The 16,300-nt window shown below is 39.8% G+C and overlaps 1 protein-coding gene across 2 annotated transcripts in view; it reads left to right on the forward strand.

Moving 5' to 3' along the window:
* NSMCE2 (NSE2 (MMS21) homolog, SMC5-SMC6 complex SUMO ligase) overlaps window positions 1–16,300 on the forward strand; it is a 209,579-nt gene that overhangs the window by 89,344 nt on the left and 103,935 nt on the right. The window contains exon 5 of one of the 2 annotated variants that reach the window (XM_073893199.1): window positions 15,370–15,453. The exons of the other annotated variant lie outside the window; for it this stretch is intronic. Within the exon in view, the coding sequence (XP_073749300.1) occupies window positions 15,370–15,453 (84 nt within the window). The remainder of the gene's footprint in view (window positions 1–15,369; window positions 15,454–16,300) is intronic. 2 annotated transcript variants of the gene reach the window in all.

Genomic DNA, 16,300 nt, shown 5'->3' on the forward strand with positions numbered 1-16,300 from the left:
CGTAGTCCACATTTTCTGCTGTTTTTGCTAGATACTTTTTAAGCATTTTAGTCTCCTGTGGCTATACTGTCAGAGAAATGACTCTTAGTACAGAGCCAAGTGAAATCCGTGAACAACCCACTGAAGTTACTTTAATGGCACAGGCTTTTAAATGCATCATTAATGGTATATACTCTCTACATATTTGCTATTTGGTCTCGGGAGAGGCAGGTAGACAGAAGGAGATGGAAGGATAGCCTAAATTGCATTTAGTGTTTCCACTGTTCCAAAGCCTGGATATAAATGAAAGATGATCATTTCTACTTAATTTATCTGGCTAGATTCCTGTGCCTAATGGCTGCACATATACCATAAACACCGGGAAGAAGCAGCCATGGAAACACTTGTTTTCTTGTTGGGCTAAATTTACTCTGGGTTGAATATTAACACAGTGCCTGGCAGTACTTTAAAAGCAAAAATAGCTTAAGCGTGACTCACTCTGAGTCATTTACTGCTAGTGCTGCTATACTGCCTAGAGCTTGACATTGAACAAGTTGGCAGCCTGTATTGCTACATTTTTTCTAGGAACTCTGAACAGATTTCATTCTTGTGAATTCGCTTGTGCAACGATATTAAATAGAGTAATATGTTTATTTTGTTTCAAAGTCAAATGAATTTGAGAATGGTGAAACTGAAGTATTTTTCTTGGGCTTTCTGGAAAAGCTAGATTCTCAGAATTCTCCTGTGGTTAAAAGACTTACTTTATCTTATAAAGAATTAATAAAATGTCATGGAGGTTTTGTTTTAGATGCTTGGCCTTTTCTGATCAAAAACATCATACTTCCTGAAGATCATTATAAAAATGAGCTTAGTAGTACTACCAAGTAGGATTCATTAAATTTCTGACATTACCTGACAAGATGGAAACATGCCATCCTGAAAGCTTTTTCTCTTTCTTCTTCTTCTTTTTTTTAAATACGGTGAGGCATGTAACATAGCCTGCCTTGTAGTTAAGTTGGGTGTATGACTTGTAAAGTCCTCTCTTGTTATTAAAGGTTATATAATGGGAAGTTCATTGGTTTTGAAAGGCAGACCAAACCCACCCACGGGATTTCTATTGGCCCTTTAAATAAATGTATTGCATGCCTTTCCCTGAGTAACCCTTGCGGCTGAGGAGGGAGTAAGCAGCTTGTTGGCTGACTGTAGGAAAACCCATAAATGATCTGTTGGTCTCATCTGGGCTGGGGTCAGGAATGGCTGAGAATCTAAAAGTATATATATGAGGATGGTTTTCCCATGGTGTTGCAATCTTTTATTTTAACATGTTTTTGTGTTTAGTTTTTGGAGTTGCCTAACAGTATAATTTCAATTGAGGCTTAGTTTCAACTCTTTTATTATAAACTGTGGGAACATGATTTTTTTTTCTATTTAAAGGCACAATCATTTTGCCTTAGGATTTCAGTAATTTATAAAGAAAGTTTTCCAGTGACAGCCTAAAACCAAAATGAGCCTAAGCTAATGCTTGATATTATTTTGAAATTGTTTTACCATAAGAGTCTTGCATTGGAAGATGTAACTCTGGCAGAGAATTTCAACATAGTTGCATAAATTGTGTTTCATATTACAACTTGTTCTCTACTTGACTTCATTGAAATTAATAAAAGGACTCTTTCAGAAGGATCTGGTGAGTTAGCATCATTATTTAAAAAAAAAAAAAAAAGCGAAGAACTTACTCATAATGTATCCTGTGTTGCTAAGTTTTCAAAGTTAGTGATCTCAGCCACACCCAGAGAGCCCTTTGAGAAGACTGAAATCCACTTATTCATTTATGCTGGCTTAAAATTTTCTTCCCAATAAAATAAAAAGTAAAAGAGCGGAGATCGATCTGAATTTTCCCCGAGATATATGGTGATTTCATGAAAACCTAACATTTGAAAATTGAGTTGCTGCCAAGTCTTGAATGTAAAACATAGTTCCTTATTCTGTGGTTAAAGAGGTCCTTTAAAGCAGGGCTTTCTGACTGGGCGCTGTGGGTGCTAAAAATATCCCCAAGGTGCTTTTTGTATCCCAAAGGGGTCCCATCATCCTGCCTTAGATCCAGAGGAGAGAATGCCAGGTCCTGCTGTAGTATTCCCCTGTGTCCTGGTCTCACTGACTCTCTCCTGCATTTTGGAGACCTATAAATGAGTTATTTGTGTGGCTTGAAAATTAACTCAAGATTTAGTTAACCAACACTATTTAGGTTGTAAACTGAGAAATCTAGTCTAAATGAATCTCAGCATGGCTGAGTAGCCAGCCTGTTATTATGGCAGTCATGTAGATGTGTCTTGTCCATAGGAATGTATGAAGATAACCTCAAGTCTTCATGCAGGGCCCAGCATAAAGTAGGTATTCAGTAAAAGCTCATTAAATCTGAATTTGCTTATATGACCGCTATTATAACTGCTCACCTTATTTGGCCCGCCAAGCTTTGTTCCTTTCCTTTTATTTATTTCTGTACTCAAACATTTATTGAGCTCTTATTATATGCCAGAAACTTGCAAGATATTTGAGATAAAAAATTAATAAGCCTTCAAGAAGTACAGTCTTCACTTGGAGAGGCAGATAGGCAAATTATTAACTATGTTCATCATATGCTTTTTTTTTTTAAGTCTAGGTACAAGGATGTCATGACCTTCAGTAGTAACATTTGGAAAAAAAAAAAACAAAACCAATAGCAACTTTTGATTTCTTTGAGCATTTCCTGTATATACCAGGTCTGTTCAGGATACTCTGAAGTGTAGATGGTGGTATCATTCCCATTTTACAGAGGAAGATATTGAGGCTCATAGAGCGTGAGCAATTTGCCCAACTTCATATTCGTGATTCAGACCCAGGAAATCTAGTTGCAGAGTCCATGCCCTTAACCATCACTTAAACTGCCTCTTCTTGATTGACTTTACCGAGGAAAAAGAAAGAACTCTTAGAGTAAGAGAAAATGGGAGGTCAGTGCACCCAGTGATAATGGCATCTCTTTTGTGGAGCATTAGATTTATTATTATTATTATTATTTTTAAGAGGAGTGATTACTTTGGAGTACGTTTGCTAAAATCCGTGTTCCTAAAACAAAGTGCCTTCATAAGTAGGCTAATTCTAAGAGTGATTTACCACATACCCAGCATATCTTTCCTAGGCTATATGTGCTAATCCCTAAAATGAGCTGAGTCTGAGGACTTCATGTTCTTTCACATGACCTCAGAGACTAAAATCAGCTCTTAAACCAATGCTGCGTTCTGCCATTCAGAGAGCAGTGCTTGGAAACAGCTCAGCTAAAAGTGAAGCTTGGCTTTCCTTCAGTTGAAGGCAGTGTTCCTTCTCTCATCTTGTCCTTTCAACTCCGTTCACCTCCAGCCCCCCAATTTTTTGTTTTTTTAATAGTCCCCACTGCTAAACAGTTATCAGAGCCTGCTGCTCTTGTTTCTTCCTTGGCTCTGTCCAAGTTCCCAATAGCTGCAGCAGAAGTAGAAGTGAGAATCGTCAGCTTGCCCTGTGCCCATATCCTGTAGGTGGAGCACCCCCCTGAGAAGCAGGTCCTAAAGGGACATGAGCAAAGGCGCTTCTCCTGGGAGTTCCCCTGGCATTTTTCTCTGTTTCGTTGTGTGCTTTCGGGGACATTTGTTTTTATTTGGTAGGGTATTTTTTTAATTTCTTGGCCTATTTTATAAGAAAGTGTTTTGTCTTAACATGAGAGCAAATTGTACTTCCTCGCTGGACAAAGTTGTCTGCAAGGACCTTGCCGTTTTCACCCCCTGCAGGCCCAGCTTGGGGCCCGTGTAAGCAAATAATCATTCTGTTTGGTGAGCCTGAAGCAGAGAGAATGAGTGCATTTCCAGGTACAATATCGAGTTTTGTGGGTTTTTTTAAAATTTTCAAGTAATGATTTCCAAAAGATGAATTTTTAATAGACTTGTTACAGCTTAATTGAAATGTATCATTGAGCCTGAAGTTGCCCTCAGCACCCACATATGTAACACTTAGTAATTCTTTACACTTTTGATTCAACACAAATTCTGTTTATTTGTAAGAAAAAAGAGTGCATACGTTTTTCTTCAAGAAAACCAGAATCAAACATTTTGTCTTGAGCTTTTCCCCACACATGAAACTAACATGTTGGTAATCAAGATGATGCACTGTGGAAAGAAATGCAATTCTACCCTGAGGGCAGTGTGACTTTTGACTAAATATTCTTGTGCCCCAGTCTTTGTGTGAACTTTCTTTTAAACATGTCTAATCCTGACATTTTAAAATAACATTTTATAAATCCACCGGAAAGGGAAGGTAACCATACAACTATCAGATGGTGAATTCTAATCATGGGACGTCCGCGTGGGTTGTCTGTAATTGAAGACAGTGCATCCTTTGTCATTGAAGACAGTGCAAGTGGGGACGTGGAGATGGCCAAGAACGGAAAGGAGAGAGGGGTGAACGGCTGCTTTCTCGGCACTGCGCCCCCTCATATCTGTAGCTAGGATCGATTCTAGATCTCATCTTTTTTGTGTGTGTGTTTTATTTATTTGAGAGAGAGAGTGCGAGCACGTGTGTGAGAGCACAAGCAGGGGGAGCGGCAGAGGGAGAGGGAGAAGCAGACTCCCCCCTGGGCAGGGAGCCCGATGCGGGACTCGATCCCAGGACCCTGAGATCGTGACCCGAGCTGAAGGCAGCCGCTTAACCGACTGAGCCACCCAAGCGCCCTGAGATCTCATCCTTGATGCTTGGAGGCCTTGGGGACCTGGAAAACCAGTTTGGGCATTGCAGGCCGCTCTAGATTAGTGTTTTCCCAGGTTTTCACTTCCTGACTCTGGAGGAAGGAATGCCACTTGTCAAAGAGGGAATGGGAGTTACTCTTGAGAATAAAAATGTAGTTTTGGAGATGAGGTTGGGGTGGGGAGAGAAAATTTGTGGGGAAGATAAAGGAGAGGAAAAGACAACTTTCTCTCTCCCCCTTACTCCTCCCTGTTTGACGGTCTGGTTATTTCTGCTTTCTCCCTTGGCTTCCTCTTCTCTCTGCCCCTTCAATGGCACAGTGCTTCACAGCTTGCTCTCTCTTCCCTCTTTCTCTTCTTTCTGTGTCCCCAACCCCATCAACTTCCTTTAGTGGCCCCATCCTACTTCGCAGAGGTGTCCAGCAGTCGGTGCCACGTTCACAGCATAGCTGGTGCAGTCTGAAATACCTGTGCACACTCAGGGTCTGTTTCAGAATCCACCTTTACCACCCAGCAAGCTTCGCCAGACTTTCTAGTTTCCCTTGAGGTCAGAGTGAGCCCCCGTACTCATCCTCATTCATCTTCCAGTCGGGTAGACAGTCTTCAGATCCATGGGACATGAGACAGGAGAGGACCTGCCGTGTCCTAGACATTGGGTTGGGGGGTGGGGGTTGGCACAGGGCACGTGTAGTAACAGGGAGCCTAGAGCTGGTAGGGGGTCAGACGATTGTACTCAATTAGTGTGTGCCTGGCTCTGTGCTAAGTTCCTTCTCATCTATAATCTCATTTGCTTTACATGACAGTTTGTGAGCCATTTCTACCACCACTCAAAGATGGAAACAAAAGCTCAGAAAGCCTCAGTGATTTCCCTCAAAGTCACAAAGCTTGTAAGAGGCAGGACCAAAACTCAAATGTAGGCCTGAAGTTCATGCTTTTTTCCTTTTTTTTTTTTTTTTATTGGTTCTACTTACCTAAGTTGAGATAAGAGTTTGGAAAGCTCTGAAAACTATGTTAGGTGTTCATGGGCATTGCTGTTTTTTTGATGAGTGATACTATCTGAATAGCTAAGATATTATCTGACTAGCAGAGGCAGAGTGAAGGGGGAGTTGGAAAAAGATATTGCAAGAAATGAGACGAGATTGACAACTATGACAGAAATCCAAGCAAGACATGGCGGGTCTAACTACCACAGTGGCAGTGGGAACGGAGATGCAAACATGGAGAGAAGAGATTTGGAGGGGGAATTTAAGCACGGGAAGACTGATGGTCTAAAGGCAATGAGGAGAACTAGATTAGATTTGTGGTCTCAACTTTTTTTTGTTTTTTAATCATACACCCCTTAGTAGTTAAATACTTTCGAGCATGTATCCAGTACAGAAATTTTACTATTTTATTTTTTTGCTCTCCTTTCCAGTGGATTTTCTTGTGCATATCCATTTTAGAGGTCACTGGAATTAATTAAGAAGAATGGGTGTTCGGGAAGGTTGGCAAGGAGGAAAAGTTAGCAAATAAGAGTTTCATTTTGGACACACTTGAGTTTGAGGTGCCTAAAGGAGTGCAGTCATTTGGAGATGCTTCTTACAAAGTTGGAAGTGAGTAGTGAAGTAAAATCATACCAGGCTTATGTTCTAGGTGAAATTCAGCTTTATCCTCAAAGTAGAGCCCAGTATATTTTTTTCCTAGTTCTATTTTCTTTTTTTTTTTTAAGATTTTTATTTGTTTATTTGACAGAGAGGGAAATAGCAAGAGCAGGAGCACAAACAGGGGAAGTGGGGGAGGGAGAAGCAGGCTTCCCGCTGTGGAACAGGGAGCCCGCATCGGGCTCCATCCCAGGACCCTGGGACCATGACCTGGGCTGAAGGCAGACGCTTAACGACTGAGCCACCCAGGCGCCCCTCCTAGTTCTATTTTCTATGTAAGAATAATTACAGATTAAAGTCAGGAGTCTGTTTTATATTATTTTTAGCTGCATATCTTTAGTTGATTGTCTTAGCGTTTTATCATTTGATTCTCAACTAAATATTTACAGATTTTTGAAAATGCTATCCTTGGTCTAAATTAAAGAGTGAGTATTCTTAGAATAATTCTTTTGTGTAGTCTAAAATGGGAAAATCTTTTTTTTTAAGACCCTGTAGATTGTAATTCATTGGCCTAGTCAGACTTCCTTAAAATAGTCAAAGATATCAAGCCTAAACATGTCTTCCAAACAAGGAGATTCATCCAAAGATCAGAATGTCTTTATAAATGGCTAATGCTTTTCAGTAACTTTCTCAGAAGTATAATTCTCATTTCCTTCTGGCTAGTCCTCCGTTACTGAGTTAATACCTATAAAGCCTAGCCCAAAATACCTTCCATTTATTAAGACCCTACAATTATATGATTAAAGGCACAAATGCTGGTTGGTGTTTTGGGGGTGGTTCAGTTCGGTTTGATTTTAATTAAGAATACTATTTTCTCAACCTTCAGCCAACAAAATCTTTTATTCTTAATATTCAAGGCATGTTTCCCTTTGGGGAAGTAGGGATGGAAAACAGCTGTTGTTCCTCCAAATCTCATGAAGTTCAGTTAACTTTCTTCCTTTTATCTGCTTCCTATCAGCATCAGTATATCAGTATCCTTGATGAATATTTATTGAATACCCAAAGAATAGTGGTACCATTGTAAGTTGATCATATACTGATGTGGGAAAGCACCTTTTCTTTTTTATTGCTTAATGGATAAAACAAGGCACAAAGAAAAAAAGAGTCTTTGGTGCACTTGGGCAAATAGATTCTCAAAACACGTACATAAAAATGGAAACATTTCTACTGGAAGAAATGGCATGGCCCAATCAAATGGATGGGTCTCCCTGATCTTGCCCCTGTCTTTCTTAGACAGCAGAGGGCAGCAGCATGAGCTACTAGTTCTCCTGGAGCCATCAGCTTTTACTAGCTCTTTCCTTCCCTGAGCTCAGTACACACCAGGTACAGCTGCCCTGCTTGGACAGTAAATATTTGAGACTCTGAGGTAGAGGATTAAAGCACTAAACAAAATCACAGTATAGATGGGTAGTTCATAAAAATGACAGTATCTGATTTTACATTCTAACGTATAATCCTGGGCTCTTGTTTTTTAAGTCTTCATTCTAGAGCATTTTTGAGAGAGCAGGTATTTAAGGCTGTTAGTCATAGAATAAGCCGTATAGTCGCAGGATGTTTATAGTTGTTTTACAGGTAGAAGCAGGATGAGCCAATCTACAGGAAGTGCTGCGTCACAGTGAAGATTTAGTAAATGTGAATGAATGATTGCTGATATCTCTTCAAGAAGACAGCTTTTTTCCACAGCTGATCTGGATTCACAGTCTACTGCTGCTTTGTATTTGGCTAGCCTTAAACAGCAGTGATTGTAAAAACAAAGTGACTAAAGCATCTCAAGACCTTTGTTCTAGTTCTGCCGCTTTAATATTGTTAAGTGCTTACAGAGCAACCTCTTGAAAGCTTTTTCTCGTTGCCTGGAACAGAGTTTGTGTTTCCTTTTGTGTTAACCTCAGAACTCTGATCATAGCACTTCTGCACACTGTAGGTCACAACCCACAAGCGAATAATGACATCATTGTAAAAGGTTGTGACCAGCATTTTATTGTAAAGGAAAGATACTGAACAGGGTAGATTAGAAAATACCACATGCACCATGCAAACTTTTGTTCATTTTAACATATGTTCTGTACACTGGGTTATAAGGTAAAATGTATTTCTTACTGCAGATCATGGTAAAAAAGTTTTTGGAAAACACTTCATTGTAGCATGCATCACATCTTCATATAATTCTGTTTATAAATCTGTCCCCTCTACTAGACTATGCACCTCTTGAAAGAAGGAATCACATTTTCACATTTTCTTTGTCTTAATTCCTAATACCTAGGACAGATCTTCCTGACATGTACGAGGTGTTCAGTAAATGTTTGTGGAATGAATGAATGAGTGCATGAATGAAAGTCACTTAATTCCTCTGAGCCTCATATTTCTTTTTCATAAATTAGAATGTTACCAACCAGATCTCACAGTGTTATTGTGAGGACTGATTGAGATAATGCATGTGAAAATGCTTTATACAAGTGTTAGGAGCACAGTCAGGATTCTTGTCCAGCATAATTTTTGTTGTTGGGCAAATAAGCCTCAGGAACTCCAGAAATCTTAACTAAGTGTTCTCAAGATGGCATATTTTTTGTTGTTCTTAATATTATAAGCCTTTTTTAGATTTAGAGTTAGAAAACAGTCTTGAAAAATTGGGTGTGTGCCTTTTTTAAACTTTTTATTATGAAACATTCAATATACAAAGTAGGTCTGGGGAGGAAAAATTTTTCCTTTACCCTTCTAGGTTCTTTTGGTTGGTCTGTTAATTAAACTGACATAATATTAACGGGAGATTAGAAGGTTTATTAAACAGGAGAAGAACAAATTTAATTGCATAGGTACAGGAGCCCCACAGAGTCATGAGAGGCTCAAACACAGGCAGTTGAGGCTTATATGCCATCCTGAGCCAAAGAGAAGGGGGCAGGAGTCTGGGGCTTCAAAGGGGGGGAAGACAGTTCACAGGGAGATGGGAAGAGCAGATGTTTGGTAAACAAATGTGTGTCATACCTTGCAGAGACCATGGGACACAGACAGGACTTACAGCGAGTAGGCTCTGTCAGCTCCTCCCAGCTTTACCACACCTAGCTCACACTGTGTAGTTATCTCTGGTGACAGTTCTCTTCTGGGACCGGGCCCTCTATTTAAATTGTTAGAGGCAGTAAGCAGGAGGTAAAAAGCTCTTCCTGACTCTTCTGGGCCTTGACTGTCTTCAGCTCAAAATAATCTACATGCCATAGCGGCACATTTCCAGGAGGCTCAGTCTGAAGGCACAGTAGAAGATGGACTCCTGTGTACTCATCCTACCTTCAACAGTTGGTTGACTGTTTATGGCCAATTTTGTTTCATCTGCATCCTCTCCTATATTCCCTTTCCATCTTACTGTGAAAGAATAATGTATTTCTTTTCTTCTCCCCCTCCTCCCTCTTCCCCCTCTTTCTTTTTACCTTTTCAAGTATGTAGAACTTTTTCTTTCTTTCTTTTTTTTTTTTAATTTCTTTTATTTATTTTGGGGAGAGAAAGAGAGTAAGTGCAGTGGGGAGAGGCAGAGGGAGAGGGAGAGAGATACCCAAGCAGACTCTCTGCTGAGCGTGGAGCCCGATGCAGGGGCTCAATCTCACGACCCTGAGATCATGACCTGAGCCAAAACCAAGAGTTGGACGCTTAACCGACTGAGCCACCCACGTGCCCCTAAAGTATGTAGAACCTTTAACATTCTTTTAAATGAGTTATTCTCTGACCGGAACTAGCAGGTAAACAAGGTATATTACTTACCAAGATTTTCATATGATGGTGACCCAAGTACATTACAAAACATGATCACATTCCAGAGTTCTAACTAGTTCTGGAGGCTTAGCTACACAATTGCCAACTCTGCTATCTTCTGCAGAGATGTGACCTTACAGAACAGTAGAGAGTTTAAAGCATGATAGATTACTTTTAAGCTTTTTGAATTTTTGTTTTGTATCATGTAATAGTCCTCAAGCCTTTGACCTTTAGCTAGGCAACAAAGTGTATCCAGCGGAGACTTTCGGAATACTGTAAAGGTATAGTAAACTCTGCTTTAAGACTACAGCCCAGGGTTGTAACATGGACCTCAGAAGTCATAGTCCACTTAGAAGAAAAGAATTTTAATATGTTATTAATTTTTATTGATCTTTTTTGATTTCATAATTTTGTGATTCAGGCCTTAATATGATCTAAATACAAATAATTTTAAACTTTAAAGATGTTTATTTATTTTTTTTAAAGATTTTTTATTTATTTATTTGAGAGAGAGAGAGAGAGAGAGAGAGAGCCCAAGAGGGGGTAGGGTCAGAGGGAGAAGCAGACTCCCTGCTCAGCAGGGAGCCCAATGTGGGACTCGATCCCAGGACTCCGGGATCATGACCTGAGCTGAAGGGAGTCGCTTTACCAACTGAGCCACCCAGGCACCCTAAACTTTAAAGATGTTTAATTCTCCCAAATATTTTATGTATGAATTATGTGGAATTTTTCATCCTTAAAGTCAAACGTGGAGCTCATTTTCATTTTTAATAAGGTACTGCTAAGTTTTGCCCATTGCAATAAATGAGTAGTGAGTTTGCATATCTCCATTGTCTTGAAGTTTTTAATGTGTCCTTGAAATTTTTTTCCAAAATAAAGTAAATATAAGTGCACATATATATGGGGTGCCTGGGTGGCTCAGTCATTAAGCGTCTGCCTTCGGCTCAGGTCATGATCCCAGCTGGGATCGAGCCCCACGTCGGGCTCCCTGCTCAGCAGGGAGTCTGCTTCTCCTTCTCCCACTCCCCCTGCTTGTGTTCCCTCTCTAGCTGTCTCTCTCTCTGTCAAATAAATAAATAAAATCTTAAAAAAAAATAAAATATTTCAAGACATATTGTACTAATGTAAGGCGGTTACCCCAAACCCAGGTGGGGAGGATTGTGGGTCGGGAGTGCCAGCTGGAGGAGGTGAAAGTCACGTGCATGGTATGAGTGTCCTGACTCTAAAGATGTTGTGGATCACCGATCTGAGTAGATTTCTGTCAGGGACTTTATCATTCCACCAGTCTCCCCTGCTGGAAACCTAGAAATCATCTTTTCCTGTTTCATTCCCTTCATGTAAGAAATAGATTCTTATATGTTATTTATTTAGAAAAATCTCTGGCTTTATCTTTTGCTTTTTTCTTTTTTTAAAGATTTATTTATTTATTCCAGAGAGGGCAGAGGGAGAGGGAGAGATCTCGAATCCTCAAGCAGACTCCCCACTGAGCACAGAGCCCAACATGGGGCTTGATCCCAGGAGCCTGGGATCATAACCTGAGCCAAAATCCAGTCGGAACAACCGAGCTACCCAGGCACCTCTGGTACCTCTGGCTTTATCTTTTTCATTCCTGTGACCAGGGCATCAGTTCTGATCTTTATCAACATACGTCTGGACTATAATAACAGTTGAGAAGAAATGAACTAATACTTGGTGGCCATGACATTTTATGTACATTTAATCCTTAACAAACCTGATTATCCGCATGTTTCAGGTTGTGAAAACTGGGCAAGCTCTTACAGGATCATTATATTGCTAAGGAGTCTCCTTGCCCTGAGTCTTTCTGCCCCTGTAGTTCATTCCGTATCAAAATAACCATGATAATCTCCCTAAAATGTAACTCTTGCCTAATAAAACCTATAATTGCCCAGCACTTTACAAATTACTAGGGATTTTTCACGTTTGATTTCATTTTGCACAAACTACTCCATGAGGTTAGTATTTTATTACTACTTTGTAAGTAACCTGTAATGACTTCTATTTCCCATCAAACCAATGGTAAACTCTTAATATTGATGACATTCCACATTTTGTGCTATGGCTCTGCTGTATCCATGTAATCATATCTCTCAGTGTAAACTGGAGTTAATTTTAGCCAGGTGAGCTTCCCTATGGTCCCCCTCAGTTACCATTCTCATCTCTTCCTCACATCTGTTCAGACACAGCTCTTGTCCATGTCACCTGCTTTCCCCCTCTCCCTGTCTTCTCAGTGTGAACTCTACCAGCCCTACTGGGCCCATTTCAAGTCCCATCTTTTTGAAGAAGCCTTCTCCAATAATTTATGTCTTCCTCTCTGTTTTTTCTTCATGATTTCCTTTGTCCAAACATATGTTTGCCCTTGAATGTAATTTAAAATTTTTCTCCCTTAACTATAAAAGTAATACATTGCTTCATGTAAAAATATTGTATAGGATATTTAAAAGTGAAAAGATAACTCCTGGTTTCCCAATCCCAGTTCATAGAAGGAACCACTGTTACCTGTCTTTACAGTCATATTTCTGTGCATAAACAAGAATGTGTGTGGGCACATAAACACACACCTATTTACACATGTGGGAGATAGATACAGATAGATCTATTTTCTACACAGACACCATCCACAACTTTCTTTTTTTCACCTGACAATGTATCTTGGAAATCTTTCCATGTTTGGTGAGTGGAAGTGATTTCATTTAAACACATTGCTTTATTGCCTCATATTGTTTGAAGTCAGATCATTTTATGCATCTACATTCTTATCTTCCTTCAAAGAAAGAAACCAGCAACCCCACAAGAGCAGAAGTAACCATATATTCATTCTCATGTCCATTCCTTTGCTCTTTACTCCTTGTGCACTTACTGGATATTTCAGTGTTTGTGCTGTGGAAAATTAAGGATGTTTGCTTCTCATAACCTCTCAGGCGTTAGGATATAGTAGGTTTGAATGGAGAAGTGACACAGATTTCTGTTATTGGAAATATGGCCCATCGGGTTATTTGAACAATCCTCTTGCTGAAAACCATCTAAACTGTTGAATATGTAGAAGAAAACATCTTCAGAGCATCAAAGGGCAGAAAATCAAAGGAAATCTAAGGAACACGAGAGTGCATGGAGGCTTAAAGAACCCAGCTGCTGTAGCGCTACGGGCATTTGCCAATGCAGGTGAATTTGAGCTCTGCCTGCCTTATGGGTAGTAAAACTATACAGAAAGCTAAGGAAATGATTGACATAAAATTCAGGATGATGATTTGGTTGGGGGGGCGGTGGATGCAGGGAGTTTCTAGGGTACTCAGAATTTTTTATTTATTGACCTGGTGGCAGCTATCCAGGGAAATTTAGTTTCTAAACAGCCTATTTATTTTGTGTAATTTGCTATATACATGTCATAATTGACAACAAAGAATTAAATGTAGAAGAATAAGTTGTAAAACAATGTATATAGTACGATCCCACACATGTGTATATATTATATCAATGGATGCATGCATGTGTGTGTATATCGTAAATGGGATGTGTAATACGTAAATTTTACATGTTGATAGAATATATAAATTTATGTATACATATATAAATATGTGTTTGGGGCTGCAAGAGTGTGTGTGTGTGTGTGTGTGTGTGTGTGTGTGTGTGTGTGTGTGTGTGTTTCATGTACATAGAAAAAGACCTGGAAGAGTGTTCACCAAACTACTGAGGGCAACCTTGAAAGGTAGAACAGGGGTGGGGAAGTAGAAAGGAAGGAACCTATACTTCGTGCTTCACTGTTGTTAAATTTTTTTAAAGTAATCATCATTATTATTTAGGTCTTTTTTTTTTTTTAAATCAGATTTACTGAAAGATGTGGCTTCTGTCTCTGCCTATGAGTATAAAAGGTACTCCCGCTGCCGTGCTTCATGCCACTTGGCACAGTACCTTTTTTTTTTTTTAAACACATATCTTGTTCCTTTGTTAGGTTGGAGCTTTTAAGGGGAACAAGACAATGTTGTGCTTATCTTTCTATTTCTTGTACCTTAAAGAGAGCAAAAGTCTGTAGGCATCCAGGAGAAACATTTCCTTAGAGGCTCTTTTGAATGTTATTCTGTAGCTGGCACAGCAGTGGGCATACAGTTGGCACAGCGAATACAGGTTGATTTGACTTTAACTGACACTTTGTGGAACCTGTAGGCAAGTGTGGAGTCCACCGTGCGGTGCCCCGTTTGATCTCAGAAGCTGGAAAATGAAAATACTCTCTGAAAATTAAACTAAGAAATGCACATCTACTAGATTAAATCCAAGAGAGCCAATGTGAACCTAAGAAACATAAAGACTCCTTGGACAGTAAGATTTGACTATAATTGAGGGTACTGGCATCTTAAAAACTCCCAAACATATAAAATCTCCATCAGAAGAGCATTTTCTCTGTCTCCAAAACAGAGAAAAGGAAAAGCAATCAATTAAAGCGTTGTGATACCCAACCAAGCACTGTCTGACCAGTAGCACCTGCCAGGTTGAGGCAGCCTGCCTGGCAGGTGGATAACCCTGTTGTGGAAAGCTGCAGAGCCTCATGCCATTTTGTGCTGGAATCCTGTGTAATTAACTCCACTTGCTCTGCTTCCACGCCCACCAAGCTTTCCTCTAATAATTTGCCTTCCCAAGGAGATAATGCACTATCAGGCTGATGGACATTCAGTAGCCTGAATCTTCTGCTGTTCACTGTAAATAATAAAGTCGCCTTCTTCTTTTTTTTTTTTAATACATCAGTGTCTTGTGAGTTTTGTTAGCATGAGTCTGCATTCCTGGGTCCAGTCAAAGAGATCGGGTATCAGAGTCTGTGAGGCTCATCAAGGTAAATGCTACCTTGAGAGCATCTGTTGGAGCGGACTGCTGGATTTCCCAGGTGATGCCCATCCATGTCGTCATGCTTCATGTTGCCTTTCCATTCCACACGTCACCAGAATAATTCTGCCGAGAAGTAATCTCTTAAGAACATCTTCATAACGTGCACATTTCAGTTAGAGAGTACCAAATAATATTACGTCAGTGAGAGTAGACCCTGTTCTTCTGGGTGAGTATTACTTGTTTGGTTTGGCAAATTTCACACCTGTATGGAGGGTGGAGTATATATATATTGTCAATGCCACATCATGAGGATCTCTGACAGCTCATTTCCAATTCTGGCTTCTCAGCCTCTTCTGGCTTCACTCTGGCTCTCATCTCATTGTCCACATCAATCCTGGCGTCATTCTCAAGTCACTTCCTAATCTGGGTCTCTCTTGCAGCAGCGAAACCTAAAGAAGATGGAGGACACAATGAGGTCGACAAGATTAAGGATAAGGATGCAAGTAGAGCAGGCAATGAACGAGGTTATAGAGTTTTTTTCTTCCATTCTCATCTTTCTCTCTCTCTCCTCAAAACAGCCCCCATAGCATTTGAAAGGGTTTCACATACCACACATGTGACACGTTCAGCTCATCTATGAATGTAACAGAACTTAGGCCAGATTTCAATAAATCATTCACAGCAATTTCTTGCCAAGAAGGATATCAAGAGTAGATAACAGGGCAAAACCCATCACAGCTCTTGAGTGAATCCTGGAGTTTTTTTCTAAGTGACTATTACCTCAAATAAGACACTGTCAGGTGGGAGGGACTTTACAAAACTGCGGTTTTCCCCCTTTCTCCTGTTCTTCCTTTTCACCCCAGCTTCCAGCCAGCATGACTGACCACTAAATTTCACCATAAATTTGTCAGGGATTTACCCAGAGCAATCCTCAGTTGTCACTACTATTTAAAATAACATATTTTTATGCGTAGATTAAAACCTCACCAAAATTCCAGATAGCATAGATTAATATAGAATCTTAAAAAGATGTTTTTACAGACTTGGTTTTTAAAACCTATTTTTTTTAACAGTCACAATTTTTCCATTTATACAATTGGAGTTCTGTAGCAGAATTAGACACTGTTGGATTGTAAGTATATCTGATAAATTCATGAGACTTCTATCCATGTACATCAGGACAGAGCTGTTCTTGTGTGTTGTTCAGTGATATGGGGCTGAATTGCTAGACAGGTAGTTGTGGACCATTCCTGATTACCTAGATGCTAATTAAGTAACCAATGAATTCACCAAGCCTTTTGACCCGGTTTGCCAAATGGGCTTTCACTTTCTTTGGATGAAAGATGATACTGATGCGGACAGGGTCCAGTT

The sequence above is a fragment of the Callorhinus ursinus genome, unplaced genomic scaffold, assembly GCF_003265705.2.
Source record: "Callorhinus ursinus isolate GAN/ISIS: 27379988/994484 unplaced genomic scaffold, GSC_fseal_2.0 scaffold5, whole genome shotgun sequence".
NCBI lineage: Eukaryota > Metazoa > Chordata > Mammalia > Carnivora > Otariidae > Callorhinus > Callorhinus ursinus.